The following is an 18,035-nucleotide window of genomic DNA, read 5'->3' on the forward strand; positions in this document are numbered from 1 at the left end:
AGTCTCTTTGCAAACAAGTATCCCACCTGCTCTTCTATACCTGTCTCCTAGTGCCGGGCCTGGCACATAGCAGGTGTTCAAATGTTGAGTTGGTGAATGAATTCAGAGAGAGTAATTTTTAGGTCTGTAGCCTTGTGCAAATTATTTCACTTAAAAGTGTGTTGCATATCTTCATTTCATATATAGAGGAATCTAATATATTACAGTCTTGTTAGAGAGTAAGTTACAGCTATCTTTCCTATGAAAAGAGCTAATCCAAAATCCTAATTGTGCTCCTTGCTTACTGATAAATACCATGATGCTGGCACAGACTGGAAGTAATTTTAGCAGAAGCAATTTACCAGTGACCAGAATATTTTAGTCATGGTTCATCAAATTGTAATCTGATAAAGAAAGTAAGATTATGATCTCTTCCAGGGCAGCAACTACTCTTAAAGTTAAGAGTTATTTGGCTTATTTTCACACGTCCTTTACCATGATGGGGAAAAGTATTTTAGACAAATTTATGTTTTAAAACTAGTATGGTTACACCTAAATGATAATGTGTTTTCTGTGTATAGTTTGAAAATAGAAAGGGCTGACTAAGATAAAAAGAAATCTGACTAGGTTTTAGGAGAAGTAAATTTAAGATCAATACTCAAAAAATCATGCACATTTACTTACGTTCTGAATTGTTTTATACTTAAAGAGGCTAGATCAAATGCAAAAGTTTAACAGATGATAAATTTTTTTTTTTTTTTGGCTGTGTTCCTTAGCTTGCAGGGTCTTATTTCCTCTGCTGGAGATTCAACCCAGGGCCATGGCACTGAATCCTAACCACTGGGCAATCTGAGAACTCCCAGTAGATATTAAATTTAAATTAACTAACTTTCCCTTCTGTCAGAAATATTTTAAATAAATGCTTTTCTACATTACTTGGTTAACAATAGAGAAAAACAGCATAGCAGTTACTAATGTATGAAAACAGCATATTCTAAAGCAAAACAATTGATAGTTTGTGAATAAATTTAGATTTTTATTCTGAATCATTAAATATATATTTGCTTTGAATTATTTGCCAGGATGTACAACTAGTTAAAGAGGGCTAGTCCAAGAAGCCTGGAATCCAAGAGTGTAAGATTTGACTTTTGTTCGGCAAGCAGACAGGAGTCATTGAATACTTTTGAGCAAGGAAGTGACTTTCAGAGCTATAAATACCGCCACAGTATGTGAAGAAGCTGTACTGTAACAAATATGTAATTTATGTTAATAACCAAATCCAAGGAAGAAGTAATAGATACGCAAAGTATGGCAGGGACAGTGAGGGTGGAGAGGTGATGAAAGATAGATGCGTACTAGAAAGACACTTAATAGTACTTTGTCGGTTGCCTGGACGTAGGAGATGGAGGAGAACCAGGAGTCAAAGATGACTGAAATATTTTGATGATAACACTTTTCTTTTAGAATCCAGAATATCCTATCTATGTCTCTCTTGAATGCATGACATCTAGATACATTTGAGATTCCTACACTTTCTTCTGACTGACTAAGCTTCCAGGAATGATCATTAAGAACTATGTAGTCAAATGTTTCCATTGAGAGTATCTTTAAATAAGCCAATTTTCTCCTTAAAGCATGATCTATAAAAATACTGGATTTTGGACATTTAAAAATGACTTATTGCTTCAAGAAATAGTTTGTTATAGATGGGGTGATTTGAGGGGGAATAGCATTTAGGCTAGCATTTTCCAACTAGCTGAGCAAACTTGACACCTTGACCCTGTTCTCCTCATCTACTTGGTGACTCTTTTTTGCCTCCTTCTCACCTGCAATTTGAGAGTCAGAAATTATAAATTGGGGTATAAAACACTAGTTTAAAGGACAGTATGGAAGGAAGGAAAGGAAGGGAATGCTTCTCTCTTGCTTAATATCCTTCAGTTATATATGTCACAAACAGTTTGAGGCAGTACTTCATTACATCTTCACAATTCATAGATTGCTTCAGCAAGACACATACACACACAGTCTGAAAATGCTCCAGTTAGCTTCTATTCAGAATTCCTACTTAGTTGACTGGGAAATGTGAGTGTTGCATGCCTACGGTCATACTGTTTAAATGATATGGTCTACCTTGACCCTTTTTGAGTTCCACCCAAGAACACAAACTCTTTAAGCCAGAGACCATTGTGTTCCTAAAATGAAACACCTTACTCCCAAAGTGGCAAACTCCTCAATGAATTATAATTTGCATCTACTCTCTTAAAAAAATAACCAGTCTGCCTTCCAGGAAGTCATTACCAGTTTTATCAAGAATACTTAATATTTGGGGTAAACAAATATAGTCATGGTACATAAATACTTTATTCAAAAGACTCCTTCCTGCACAGTGGACAAAATCTTATGAAAGTATTTTTATAGAGCAATTTTTGTTACTCACATTAATAGGGCTATCTGTAGCTAGATCATGAAATTGCATTGTGATGTTGAATGCAACTGACCAATACAGTGATCTTAGTTAAAATAGTTTTCTAGGACTGTAGTCAAGTGGAGGTTCTGGATGGCATTTCAGGAGAAAAATCAGAAACCATTTCTGCGTTTCTCCTCTTAGAGTACGCTTGAATGTGTAGATGGGTGAGTGGGCTGTGACAGTCAAGGTTTTTTTCATCTTCTAACAACCTAAGAACTTAAGGTCAGGAATAATCAGTTATGCTTCTTTACAGTAAGCATTGTGCAAGATAGATAACAAAGTCTTATAGCCAAGTTTCATTTAAAAAGCCTTAATGATGAGACTTCCCTGGTAGTCTAGTAGTTAAGACTTTGCTTCCAATACAAAGGGGATGGATTCCATCCCTGTTTGAGGAACTATGATCTCACATGCTGCAGGGCTCGACCCAAAAACAAGAAAACCCGGGGACTCCCCTGGTGGTCCAGTGGCTAGGACTGCACTCCCAATGCAGAGGACCCGGGTCCGATGCCTGGTCAGGGAACTAGATCCCTCCCACATGCCACAACTAAGACCTGGGGCAGCCAAATAAATAAATATTTTAAAAAGAAACAAGAACAAAACAAAAGAAAAACTTTAATGGTGAGGCAAATATGTACAAAATGGAAAATAATTTCAATATGAAAAATTGAACTAAAATTAGACTTTTTGCTTCGCCAAGCTTCATATCTGAGACAGGCTTGGGAGAAATATCCTTAGTGTGATTCCCAGACTCTTGGGGTTAAGACTTTATCTTCTGATTTCTCTTTTTGTATTACCTTCTCTCTTAAAAATATTGGCTGTCATAATAAAACATCAATTTGATGAAATCATATTAAACATATTTAAATGATTGATTTGATATATTCATTGAAATAATTAGGGATGCCTCTAGGTCATTGCAAAATCAAGGATGAGATTTGTTACGTTTATTATAGTCTTTGAAGATAGAATCAGTGGGACTCATAGAGCTGCCAATTGTAATTCTTAAAACATGAAGTGCAATTGGCTATTACTTTTAAGTTGGAAAGTCTTATTCCTTGTTTTTATTATCATGTTTCCTTTTAAAAGAGAAATAAACATTCCCTTAAGACATGGTCATGAATTATTGACTTCACGAAGTTGAATATAACTAGGAAATTCAGAAAAGACAGAAACGGATTGGATTTTTACCACTTGATTAATGATTCCTCCTGTTCCCAGAGAGATTTGTCTCAGTGATTTCTAATTGGTTTTGAGCTTGTGGAATCTGCCTTTATAATAAACTCTAAAATTGGATAACTTGAATGTTTGACTATTTCATAAACTGAAATTTTAGGCAGGTTAAAGCCCAAGTCTTTAATAATACGGTTTTCCCTTGAAACGCACCATAGCACCATAGTCAAATTTCAAAGTTAGTGAGCTACAGATAATAGGAGTAAAATGACACCTTGGTTAATAAATCCTCTGGGAGCAAAAAGCTCCTTTATAGAAAGGTGGCCGGGGTGTCAGAGTTCCCATTCCAGTTTCTTCATTTGGGGATTGAAGAAGGAGAAGGCATGCTCCTGGCCTCAGATATAGCTCAACTTCTTCATAGCTGGACTGGTGCTGGCTGTAGTGGGATAGGGAACATCCTTTCAGAGGGTTATTACTCTTTCTTCTGGGTGCTGGGAAGGAAACTATTGACTGTGATGGGAGTCTGTGCTGTTCACCCAAACTATATGTCCATGTTGCTGTCTGCCTCCCACCAGTACCACTTGTGTACTCTCACCTTATATGGCTTCTTAAGGCAAGGGAGTTTTGACTGAGACTTAACTTTTTTAGGTAGTAGATACAGAATCAGAATTTAGAATTCATTTATTAAAAAGTAGTGTGGTTGATTTACAACGTTGTATTAGTTTCAAGTAGAACTCATTCTTTTGCTTATTCTTTTTGTTTCTACTTCAGGTATCTGTCTATCTATCCATCTATCTACCATCTATCTATTTAACTACCCATTGGGGCTTCCCTGATGGCTCAGCTGGTAAAGAATCCACCTGCAATGTGGGACACCTGGGTTCAGTCCCTGGGTTGGGAAGATCCCCTGGAGGAGGGAACGGCTACCCACTCCAGTATTCTGGCCTGGAGAGTTCCATGGAGTTCCATGGGGTTGCAAAGAGTCCGACACGACTTAGCAACTTTCACTTTCTATCTGTATCTTTCATCCAAATATGATGAGAAATTTATGTAAACCAAGCTTCCAAACAGTAGAATTTTCTAGTCTAGGTGCATGAGACTTGATGCAGTTTAATTGATATATGGATTTTAAAAGATGAAGGAAGACTTAAGTTTTGAAATATAGATGGAGGGAGCAAACATTAAATTGCAAGTGTTTCAAAGACAGGATTGAGATATTCCATGCAAATACTTTATGGTTTGGATAATTAACTTTCATCCAGTTAGAGGGGAATATCATTTGTCATCCCATTTGTTTAGCCCAATTCCCTCGTCTGTGTCACAGTGCTATTTCTGTGATGGCTATTGGATGGCCTTGGAATTCAGAATCTGTTCTTTTAGATGTTCGTATCAGTAACGTCGAGTTCTCCCTAAATTTGATCTGAGTTATATCCTAGGATATACTCCCTCCCAACCCCAGATGTGTTGGGAGAATGGCATGGAGAGGTTTTTAACATTGGTATGGTTGTTATGGAAGTAGTGGTAAAAGTGGGTAATTTTAGCCTGAACTAATTCAGCCAACAAATTGGTTCCCTGTAACAGAACGATCCTCATGTCTATAAATTAAACCTTGGAATGTCCATCTTGAGGCTTCATGGCCTATACTCTCTGCTCTTTGTTTTTTAGGCTTGGTGTGGTGGGAACAATGTGCGCTGTGGGATCAGATTCAAGTTCAAATCGTAGTTACCAGATTCATCGTGAGGCCTTAAACTCACCGAGCTTCATTTCCTGTCTTTAAAATGGGATTGTTACGAGGATTAAGCAGCGCAGAGAACATGTCTGGCACACTGCCTAGTACATAGCAGGTGCTGGGTAGACGATCTTATTCCTATGTTAAAACTGACATCAGTTATTTATTAATGTGATTTTATTTTAAATGTGACATACATTTGCATATAAAGAAGCTTCTTTACTTTGGAAAATTACTTTAGAGTCTGACGCTATCACCTTGAAATTTTTTTCCTCTTTTGTGGCCTCTGGTATTGCTACAGCAGAAAAGAAAGCCTTGGAAAGTTTAGCAGCTATTTTATATCATCTATGCAAAAGATTTCCATTAGCAGATTTATTGCAACCTGACAATAATGTACTTATTAAAATGTATTAAAAAATGTATTAAAAAATACAAATAATGAAAGCTTTATCTTTCTTGGCTTCTTTGAGGTAGGCACCTTCTTAAGAAGATACATTCTCCATAGTTTCTGAAATAGTGATTAATTTACACTTTCTTAAGAGGAATTGCTATTATGTTTATAACTTCCTTGTGCAGTGGTACCATAAATGATAATTTTAGTTGGGATATATCTTTAAATATTTTAGGTTTTAAAGGTTTTTCCTTTAAAGAAAAAAACAGGTTTATTATATATATTAACTTACTTTATGAATTGGAAAATTTCTTTCTGATTTTTAAAAATACTTTCTTTTTTTTCTTAATGTCATTAAGTTGAGTGTGTGTGTGTGTGCACGCATATGATTCAGGTTTTGATGGGGTGGTGAAGGAGAGTTCTAAATTTTTGAGGTAGGAAGCTTATTAATATCTTTAGAATTCAATGCAGAATGCATATTTTGAATCTATAGAAAAATCAATGGGAAATGACTAATACCATCTTAAGTTTTTAATTTATTTCTCGTGGGGGAAGGAAATACCTTGACGGATTTAGCACTCAAATTCAAATGAGTGTGAGAACAGGTGGCTGAATTTTTCCCCCACCTGCCAATGCAACTTTATCACAAGAAATGTTTCATTTAGCAAATGCTGCTGCTAGCAGACACTTCTCTGTTTCAGAGCAGAAAAACAAATGGCGGGGGAGTTCTTCTTTGAAGAAAGCCTTTTTCTTGATTTTCTTTTTAAATTGTGAGTGTGAGAAATATGTATTTTCTTTTTCTGGGGGACGGGTGGTGGAAAGCATGAGTCAGTGCCTTGATTAACCAACCTGACTTGTTGTGTTGTTATACCATTCTTGACTTTTATTTTTGTTTTGTTATTGTTGCTGTATTTGCACACCAACCCAATGGCACTGACTTTCAATTATAATGATATTATTACTCTGGGAAATTGCAGTACTTGAATAATACTTTTGACACCAACTCAGAAACCCCTGTTCTTTTGTTTTAGTGCTATTACATTATTAGAATTACATACATTGTTAGGCTTAATCGCTTTGTAACGTAATAGTCACAAGCAATGAGAAGTGCTGTGAAACTGATTGGGAACTAAACTTATTTTTTTCCCTCAGAAATAAAAACAAGTAAAGGAACAACTTGACACCTGTTCTGATGGTCTTACATACATCCTATCAGCATGTTTTATTGAAATTGATGAGTGTTCTAAGACTATTTGAGGCTTTGGAGCCAAATGATGCAATTATGAGATACTCTTTCTGTCCCCATATGACATACCAACAAACCTGACTGCTATTGTGAATTCTAAGTACACGATTCTTCACAGAACATCTACCAGACTATTAGCTCTACAGAGCTATTCATTGTCAAAAACATATTTGAACCAGATTGACAGACCACTCTTGCTCTAACCCACCTACTAGTAATACACAGTCCTTCACTGACATGGTGTTCAGTGTAAAGAGAAAAAGAATTTGTACATTTGATGATTTTTAAATTTTCATTAAAAAATCCATTGAATAAACAGTGCCACGCAGATAGCAAGGGCTTAATACGTGTTTGCACTAGCAATTTTGAGAATATATCTTCTCTACTCTTTAAATGTACAGGTTTGCTTTAATTTGCATATTCTGGAATACTAATGAGGTTGGGGTTGAGCATTTTCTATCTGTTAATTTTTTGTACTTATATATTTATGAATTGTGTCCTTATATCATTTACACCTGTTTCCCTTGGGGTAATTTTTTAAAATATGGACGGCTTTGAGACAGCATTACAATGTTACTGTCACCCTGCCAATGTGTGACAATTGCTTAGATTGTCTATTTCCTTTGTCTTCAAATAACAGTGCAAAAAATACCATAGTCTGTGTATGTTTGGTTTGACCACCTTTGTAATGCTTTTAATAAGATGATCAAACAGTGCTTTTTTCTCTACCTAATGCTCTTCAAAAAAGTAATTGTTCCCTTTGAGCAAGTACAGCTGACTGATTCAAGCACACTTTGTGGAAGATTGCTTTTGTGCTCTGTGGTTGGTCATTGTTTAGGAAATAAGATGTATCCAGTGGTGGTGGGGTGGATGGGAAAGGTGTGGTAGTAATGTATAGACGTTATAAGAAAAAGATTGAATTTTTCAAAAGAAAATTGATGAACACAATCTTACCCATGAATAATGTAACAGTTTTGATGAAGTGGGACTATTTGGACTGAGTTAACTTAATTCTAAATTGGCATGTAAAAGTGAATCCAAATACCAATTGTTTTCTTTCTCCCCAAGTAACAATTGTTTTAAGCAGAGTTAGGAATGATTCTTCTATGAGTTTGCAAAGAACAAAAGCCTTTGTGCATGCTAAGTCGCTTCAGTTGTGTCTGACTCTTTGCGACCCTATGGACTATAGCCCTCTAGGCTCCTCTGTCCATGGGAAGAGGCAAGAATACTGGAATGGGTTGCTACACCCTCCTCCAGGGGATCTTCTGGACCCAGGGATCAAACCAGCGTCTCTTATGTCTCCTTATGTCTCTTATGCCTCCTGCATTGGCAGGAAGGTTCTTTACCACTAGCGCCACCTAGGAAGCATAATTGTCTTATTAACTTCAAAGCTGTTATCTACTTATCTCCCATAAACAGTTGATTTTTCAGATTGACAGACTGGAGGAGAGCAGAGATATTCTATTATTAGGTAGTCTTAGAAGAGATAGTGGTAATTTATAATTCTACTGTGTTTCTGACTGCTAGCATTACCTCATGGAGTTAACTCTCAGACTGAGAAGTTATTTAGAATGTGAAATTTCTTTAGAAAAATTGTCCTGAGGAGGTTATGTCTCTCTATCAGGGTTCTCAACCTTAGCATTCTTGAAATTTTTGCCTGAGTACAACTTTGATGTGGAGACCTTTCTTGAGTGATGTAGGATGTTTCATAGTGTCCCACTAGATGAGAGGAGCAACCCCCGCCTCCATCTAGCGACCATGTAAAATGTGCCCAGACACGGCCAAACATGGACGTAGGGTGGTGGGAGGCAAAAATCCCCTCGATTCCCCTCCCTCCACTGAGGGCCACTAGTCCTTGTATCACTTCTAACCAATATAACTTAAAAAAAAATAAGATTAAAAAATGTTATTTGTCCTTGGAATTACTCAGATTAATCATCCTTAATTCCTTTAAGGATAGTTTGATGTAATTGTGGCTTGGGGTTTGCAGAGAGGTTTCACCTCCTTGCAATGTTGAAGAACAATGCGCTTCACATCCAGTCAGTAAACTTAATGAAAAGGAGATAGAAGAGAGTATTGAATCTGCTGAGGTTGACATGACATGTGGTGTTACTGATGCAGAAATAATAGGGAGTGTTGTGAATGTTAAAAAGTCAAAAGATGTTGATAAAAAGTCGTGAAGAAGATGATTTTAGTAAAGCCTTCTTTAGCTTTTGAAGTAATTAGTTAGAAAGCCAGACATATTATCTTGCCAAGAAAGGGCTGTATTTTCATATTCTGCCTTTCAATTTTAGGAGCAAGAGACCACTGACATGAAGCAAGTGGTTGTCTGCAGTTTATTCAAGAAAAAGCAATTTCCAGGATATGTCATAGGGGCAGTGTGGTTTCAGCTTTACTCCTGTCCTGTTTACATCTGTGGTTCTGTAAAGTGATAATTGATGGTCCTTTAAAGCATTGCATGATAAATAAGTGTCTCTGGACTGACCCACAGAAATGATGATATAGTAAACCTCTCATGTGCCAGGTTCTGTGTCGGGAATACAGAAACTAATGAAACATTCTGCTTGAATGTCCCATTAAAATAATCCTGGATGAATGGAATTTTTCTGGTTTAGGGATATCAGTTACCATCAATCTATTTGCCACTTTTCCACTTGATTCTGTAATTATAAATGTCTGTCTGCAGAAACTGGTTAAAAGTATCTGTGAGTATGTGTAGGCTATATATCATGTATATAATTTAATTCTTTTAAAAAGCTATTTCCAAAACTAGTGGAAAGCTATATTCATTTTTTATGCTTATTAAAATATTGTCCAAATTTTCCTCTTCTTTATTAAATATCCATGAGAGTTGAATAAAACATGGTTATATATTATTAATTCATTTTTTGGTTATACTATGGCTCTAATATAGTTAAGAAGAAATGACGTCACCCTGAAGGCCAGGATTTTTGCTAATTATTGCAGGATTTAAAGCCATTTGGTTGGTGCTGGAATTCAGAAAGCACAAACTTTATTAAAAGTATAGTCTTAAAACTTTTTTTCCTGTTAAAACTGATCAATGTAGACTATAAGTATGATAGGGGGAAAGGTGAAATCTTTATGGTATTGGATAGACCTGAGTTAGAGAAACCGATGCTTCAACCTTCAGAAAGTTAGAAAGAAATAGGAAAAAGACAGAGTTCTGGCACTTGAAAATCCATTCTTCCTTCTTCCCTTCCTAATGTCCATTTTAGCAGTCTGTATCATGAATGCACAAACCCGTTCAGAGCTGCAGGCTCCCCACTCTTAGGCAGGTGATTCAGAAACAATTAAACCAATACATACCTAAGGAAACAGAAGTTGCCTGGTCTAAGGAATAATGAAAGGTTGTACATGATGGTCAATTTTTAGTGTAACCTGAGGCCTTATAACTATTGTTTTGCCATTTTCTCTGTGAAACTAACTGACCTGTTGACTACAGGTTCTCTAATGCTTTTTATGGCCCCTGAAAAATTGCCAATGTGACGTATATGTTTATTATTTTTATTATTTGTTTGTTTGGAAAGATGGAAAACCACAAAGTTGAAGGAAAGTAAAAGTGAAAGTTGCTCAGTCAAGTCTGACTCTTTGCAACCCCATGGACTGTATAGTCCATGGAATTCTTCAGGCCAGAATATTGGAGCGGGTAGCCTTTCCCTTCTCCAGGGGATCTTCCCAACCCAGGGATCAAACCCAGGTCTCCTGCATTGCAGGTGTATTCTTTACCAACTGAGCTATCAGGGAAGCCCACGCTGAAGGTATTTAGCTAAATAATCCCAAGTGATTATTTGGTGAGAGATACTCCAAGAAAAAGAAATTATTTCATGTGTAAAAATTTGGCTGTGCCCTGCAGCTTGTGGGATCTTAGTTCCCAATCAGGGATTGAACCTGGGCTCTCAGCAGTGGAAGCACAGAGTCTTAACCACTGGGCCACCAGGGAATTCCCTCATGTGTAAAACTGTTTGTTCAGTTGGGGTTGATTAGAACTACAGTAACACGAGAGGAAGTAATGTCTAGTATATCACAGTTAATCTTTGTTTTTTATTTATGGGATTTTTGAAATTTGGAAATGGACTATACTTAGATTCAGATCCTGGTCCAGTCACTTTACTAATTTTGTGACCTTAGGTAAGTAATTTTTAACCCTTCTGTAGCTCATTTTCCCTCCCCTTAATAAAAAGGAGATGATAGTAATACTATTGCAGTGGATTGCTTTGAGGATTATATGAGATCATGTGTGTAAATTTCTTGACAAGTATCTGATATACAGTGACTATTCAATAAATGACAGATATTATTTTTATTTCTAAAAGTAGATATTCCAAATTAATTTTAACTGCAAATAATACAATTTGATGGTATTGCTACCTAAACAAAACAATCCCAGAGCAATTACTCTGGCACTGAAAATACAAACCCTTTGTAATTATAGTTTTGAGTCAGCTGTTAGGTTGATTTCTCGGTTCTCACTTATCTCTTCTGATCTCAGAAGGCTTTTTACAAATATATATCTATTTCTTCTGTGATATAGAATGATATGAGCCTAAAATACAATGCAACAGCATTTGTGTGTGTTCCATAGTCAGATGATTGGCACATGATCAGATGAGTGAGTGTTTCTTTAAATCATCTCATTACTGTGAATTATATGACATGTTTTCATTTGGTTTTCCTTCTGATTTAAAAACCTTTTCAGATCTCTAGTGGAAGAGGAAGACCAGCACATGAAATTGTCCCTTGGAAGCAGCGAAATGGGCCTCTCCTCCCATTTGCAGTCTTCCAAGGCGGGAACCACACGCATCTTTACCAGCAATACCCACAGTTCTGTGGTGTTACAGGTAAGTTTACTGTCCCTTTTACATTATTTACATAGCTTTAAAAACCATCCAGGGTTTTTATGGTGTGGGATGTCACTAGTGGGAGACGTTGTGCCTATGTGTGGACAACGGGTTTATGGGAACCCTGTATACTTTTGCTGTGACCTTAAAACTGCTCTTATATTTTTTTTAATTTGTATAAGTTATTTTATTTTATTTATTGGCTGTGCTGGGATACGGCACATGGGATCTTAGTTCCCGGACCAGGGAATCAAATCCGCACCACTCCCACATTGGAAGCGCGGAATTTTGACCACTGCTCTTAAAACTGCTTCTCTAAAATACAATGCAACAGCATTCATGTGTGTTCCATAGTCAGATGATTATGTCTAAAACTGCTCTTAAAAATAAAGTTTACTAATTAAAAGAAAGGTGAACAGAGGAGAAACCTTGAGGGGGAAATTGCATGCCTTCCTGATATTAAAAAATATTCTGAATCCATTGTTTATTTCGTTTGTGTAAGGGAGATTTTGCTCTCATGCGACTTTCTTACAGAATGTTGTATCTGGCAACGTTGGCTTTTCATTTTGTCTTAGGAAGGGTAAATATCACAAAGTCCCCACATTAAGTTTTCTAGTTCCTCACTCACAACCTATTTTCCCATCACCTTTATCATAGTTCTCGAGATTGTATTTATTTGGTGTCTCAGCTGACATTGACAATTGTGGATATGGGAGAAGGGTTGAGGGCTTCTGGAGGCAAACATACTGATACCTGCAAGAAGTAATAACTGACATCAAAGGAAAGAACAGAAAAACAATAGAAAGCCGAAAGAACACCAAAAAGTGTGATATAGAGCTGTTTAACATAGGGATAAGCAGTCCAAGTACTTCTGAGTACTGTGGACACTCCCTGACCTCTGTGGGTGTTGCTGACTTAGAGAATATAGTATAATGCTCGGTGTCCATAAATTTCTTTCAGATATAGTTAAATTATATCAATCTTCTCAGCTTACTAAGGTAAGGAAAATAAATCCTTCTAAATATATTTGTAAAAGAAATCTCCCCAGATGAATTTCATGCATATCGTTGGTCAAGAACCATTATGGTCAAGCAGTATATAGTATAGTATATAGCCTAATGAGAGAAAGAGGCTTGTACTTGCTATGTGGCCAATTAACTTCTCTGGGATTCATTTTTCTTATCTCTAAAATATGACTCTTGGGAAGCAGATTTCTAAATTTTCTTCAAGTTCCCGTCTGTGATTCATTGAAATCTCATTTTCCCCGTGTTTCAGTTTCTAATGGGAGCTGGATTTTATGGTTCCTCATTCATCAACAGAGACGAGAGGGCCAGGAAGGAAAAAAGCTTCCCATCTCCCAGAATCTTAGGTTCTACGTAAATGTTTAACTGTTGGTTTTACAAGAGTATCGGAGGAGGAGAATGAGGGGTCAAACAGGAAAAACATGAAAGGAAGAGGTTTTTTTGTTACATTAAAGTACTTTCTCTAAAGAAAAAGAGGCTCACCCCCTCCACTATATTTCTGCCCTATCCATGACCATAGTCATGGATTAAAGCCCATTTTTGTGGTCCTGCTAATTTTTAAAATTTACTTTAAATCAAATAATGAAAGCCACTCTAGTATAGTCAAAAAGATTTAGAACAGTAGTCTTCAGATCTTATTTCATATCAGAATCACAAGGAGGAAGGCTTGTTAAACTGAGAATTATGCCCAACCCCAGAGTTTTTGAATCAAAAACTCTCAAGGTGGGACCCAGAAATGTGCCTTTCTAACAAGTTCCTAGGTGATGCTTTAAGTATGCTGGAAGAAGAGAATGCTGAAACATTAGAATCATAAGAATGCCGACACTTGGCTGTGTCATGTTTTAGCTCGGCCTTTGTTTGTCTAGGCTGGTGGCGGGAATGGAAATGTGAGAGTAACCCAGGAGCTTGTTCTTTCTTCAACTGATTTTTTCATGTTATGTTTTCTGTGGTAGTGTAGTGGTACTATTCCATATTGCTATTGAAAAACATTGTATGCTCTCTTTAAAAGTCTATTAAAAATTGTGTTCTCACTAACTGAGATTTTTAAGTCCAAGTACTAGCAGGGACTGGTTTTTTTTTTTTTTTTTTTGTATCTAATCTTAGGTGTGTGGTTGTCAAGGGAACAAGCTAGAGAAGTGTTTAATGGGTAAATGTTATCATTGTTTTAAAATTAGTAATCACACAAGCTCCAGCTTCAAAAGGCATTGAAAGTAGCTGTCAGGGGAATAGATCCGTGGGGAGAAACTATTTAAAGAAGTCTCACTCTGAAGGGTACCCCAGTGCACAACTGTAGTGGCAAGGACATGAGTTTAGGCTAAAAGTAGAATCCGAGTTTTACCACTTATGGCTAGTTATGTGACTTTGGGAAAGTCTTTATCCTCTCTGGGCCAGTTTCCTTATCTGTAATGTGGGTAGTAGATGTGAAGATTAAATGCAACAATTTATGGGACAGTAAGGTGCATAATAAATATCCATTTATTTTCCTTCCATTTGAACAAACAGGGAAGGTGTCAGAGGAAATGTCATTGATCAGAAGTGATGAGTGTGCCAAATAAGGTGCCCATCTGGTTGGCTTGATCTGCTCTAGCAGATTATTTGTCTCCAGTAAATAGGCTCCAGGAAACAAGATTGTTGAAGAAAGTGCGTGGAAATAATTTTGATACCTAATACACTTGGATTCCTAGAATCTTGAATAAATCCCAGGAGAATTCATGATTCTCATTTGCATTAGCAGTGCAGAATACTTGTACTCAAGTAAGAACCAGGGTTTGCTTAAGTAATAATTGATGAAATCAAGGATTATTTCACTTCCCTCACTCTTTTACTACCGCTACAACTGTGGTGATCTCTCATGGAAAACTTGTATCCTTTGGCTTCATGCTATTATCTCAGGTTGTTAACATCTTTTAAACCCCATCCTATGGTGATTCATGAAATCATACCCTTCCTAACACTGTCACTTTTAAAAATAACAGCTTTAGGGAGATATCATTCACCTATCATAAAATTCATCCCTTTCAAGTGTATGATTCAATTGGGTTTTAGTGTTTTCACAAGGTTTTTCAAATATCACCACAGTCCATTGTAGAACATTATTATCTGTATTATCACCTTGTATCCATTAGCTGTCATTCCCCATCTACTCAATCTCTTTCTTAACCTGTGACGATCATTAGTCTTCTATCTATCTCTATAGTTTTGCCTATTCAGAATATTTCACGTAAATGGAATTATACACTATGTATTTTTTTGGGCTCCAGAATCACTGCTGATGGTGATTGCAGCCATGAAATTAAAAGACGCTTATTCCTTGGAAGGAAGGTTATGGCCAACCTAGATAGCATATTTAAAAGCAGAGACATAACTTTGCCAACAAGGTCCGTCTAGTCAAGGCTATGGTTTTTCCAGTGGTCATGTATAGATGTGAGAGTTGGACGGTGAAGAAGGCTGAGCACCGAAGAATTGATGCTTTTGAACTGTGGTGTTGGAGAAGACTCTTGAGAGTCCCTTGGACTGCAAGGAGATCCAATCAATCCATCCTAAAAGAGATCAATCCTGGGTGTTCATTGGAAGGTCTGATGTTGAGGCTGAAACTCCAATACTTTGGCCACCTCATGCGAAGGGTTGACTCATTGGAAAAGACCCTAATGCTGGGTAGGATTGGGGGCATGAGGAGAAGGGGACGACAGAGGATGAGATGGTTGATGCTATTATCAACCATCTGGCATCACCGACTCAATGACATCATCGAGTCTATGGCATCACCGACTCGATGGACATGGGTTTGGGTAGACTCCGGGAGTTGGTGATGGACAGAGAGGCCTGGCGTGCTGCAATTCATGGGGTCGCAAAGAGTTGGACACGGCTGAGCGACTGAACCGAACTGAGTCTTTTGTGACTGGTTTCTTTTACTTAGCATGGTGTTTTCAAGGTTCCCCCACACTGTAGCATGCATCAGTACTTCTTTCCTTTTTACAACTAAATAATATTCCATTCCATGAATATACCACTTTTATAAAAATTCACTTATCCGTTTATGGACATTTGGGTTGTTTCCACTTTGGGGCTATTGTGAATAATTATGCTATGAACATTCATGTACGAGTGTCTGTATGAACATGTTTTCATTTATCTTTTGTATATACCTAAGAGTGGAGTTGCTGGGTGATATATCATTCTGTGATTAATCTTTTGAACAACTGCCAGAGTGTTTTCTCAAGTGGCTGTGTTTTAAATTCCTTTTGGCATAGTATGAGGATCCCAATTTTCTCATGTTTTTGCCAACATGTGTTAGCTGTCTTTTTGATTATAGCCATACTAGAAGGTGTGAAGTGGTATCTTATGGTTTTGATTTGTATTTCCCTGAGTGCTAATGATATTGAGCATCTTTTCACTTTTGCACTGGCCATTTGTATATCACCTATGGAGAACTGTCTCTTCAGGTCAGTTCTCCATTTGTTAGTTGAGTTATTTATCTTTTTATTATTCAGTGGTAGGAGTTCTTTATATATTCTAGATACAAATCTCCTAGCAGATATATGATTTGCAAGTATTTTCTCCCAGAACCTTCAGTTTTGTGGTTCCTTGTTGGTCTTCCATAACTACTCTGCCAATCTTCAGTCCTTTATCCGTTCAACTATGTAATCTTTGCTACTGCTTTACCTTAGTAGAGTTAATGGGACAGATAGACAAGGCAAATTTCTGGGAGACTTGTGATTTTTCATTATTCTCTAAACATACGTTATTCTTTCACACTTAAGTGTCTTTGCCCTCATCCCTTCTCCCTGGAATGCCTTTACTTAACATTTTTTGGTCTGGTAAACCCTTATTTATTCATAATAATCCATCTTAAATGGTAAATTGTAAAACTGGAATTCCAGTTGTGGGCTGAACTCACATTCTACCCACTACAGTTATGCAGTGGGTAATCCTGCAGAGTGAACCATCTGAAAACAGTTTCTCCCCATGGATCTGTTCTTTTGACAGCTAATTTCAATGCCGTTTAAAGCTGGAATTTGTGTAACCTAGGCAGAGTTAGTAGCTCCTTCTTTTACCCTCTTAGCCCATCAGTATCACCTACCAGTGAGATCCACAAGATCTAGACTCTAGTTTGTTTTTTCTGTCTGCCTATGATCTAGTACAGGGTACAGGGTAAATGCTTAATAAATGTTAATAAATTATAAGTATTGTTATTTATTATTAATATTATTATCATCATTGAAAGAGAATACATATAAAGGCCCTAGCCCAGTACCTGACACAGAGGAAGTACTCAATGCTTTTTATTGCTCTTATTGATATTGCTTATGGAATAAATGAATTTGGATAACACTTACAAATCACTTTCATATATAATTGCCTCATTAATACTTGAAGCAATTTTGTCAGGTAGAAAAGGCAAGAATTATTATCCCTATTTTATAGATTGGGAAAGTGAAGCTCAGGGAGGTTAGAAAGCTTGCCCAAATTCTCTTACCCACTAAGAGACAAAAACTAGGACTTGAACACAGGCTTTCTAAATGTAAACTTGTATTTTTTCTAATCTTACTCTAAGCTCTGTTCTGTTTTTAAATATAATGTCTTTAAATATTGTTTTCACTGAATATAAGTACAAAAACATGTACTAAAGGTTAAAAGATAATTTGGCATGAATGATACTGTAAAGGTTTTGCTCTTAGTAGAAATCACAGAAATACAGAGTATCTTCATGCCTGCCTGCCCTTCTTTTTCTATGTCAAACTAGGGATGGGGGGGTGGGACCAGCGAGAAAAAAATCAGTATCATTTTGGAAACAACCCTGTTAGGACAAGGAGGCCATAACTAAAGTACCATGTTTCAGCTAGTGGAGTGGCAGTGTATACTAATTGTAGAATAGTTATCTAAGTGGAAACAAATCATTTCTTGATTGTTGACTATGTTTACTCAAACCTATCAAGCTTGAAAATGCCTCCGTCCTCCAGATGTCTAGGCTGCTAATTAATATTTTCTCATAATAAGATTGGTGCCTATCAGATTGCTCTCCTCCATTTTATCTATTTATTTTCTCATCCAACTTTAGTTGTAAAGTCACTGAAAGATTTGATTGTATCATCTCAAGTTATTATCTATGTAATAGAATGCTGAAGAAATGGGTTTTCTCAAGAACTTAAATTAACTTGTGCTGTTTTCCAG

At 36.8% G+C, this 18,035-nt stretch overlaps 1 protein-coding gene across 7 annotated transcripts in view; it reads left to right on the forward strand.

Annotated features, from left to right (window-relative positions):
- KLHL13 (kelch like family member 13) overlaps positions 1-18,035 on the forward strand; it is a 194,455-nt gene that overhangs the window by 148,736 nt on the left and 27,684 nt on the right. For all 7 annotated transcript variants that reach the window (XM_081564431.1, XM_081564433.1, XM_081564427.1 and 4 more), the window contains one exon: positions 11,700-11,841. In XM_081564431.1, the coding sequence (XP_081420557.1) occupies positions 11,700-11,841 (142 nt within the window). The remainder of the gene's footprint in view (positions 1-11,699; positions 11,842-18,035) is intronic.

This window comes from Giraffa tippelskirchi, chromosome X (genome assembly GCF_054371585.1).
Source record: "Giraffa tippelskirchi isolate mGirTip1 chromosome X, T2T-mGirTip1v1.2.pri, whole genome shotgun sequence".
Classification (NCBI taxonomy): Eukaryota; Metazoa; Chordata; class Mammalia; order Artiodactyla; family Giraffidae; genus Giraffa; species Giraffa tippelskirchi.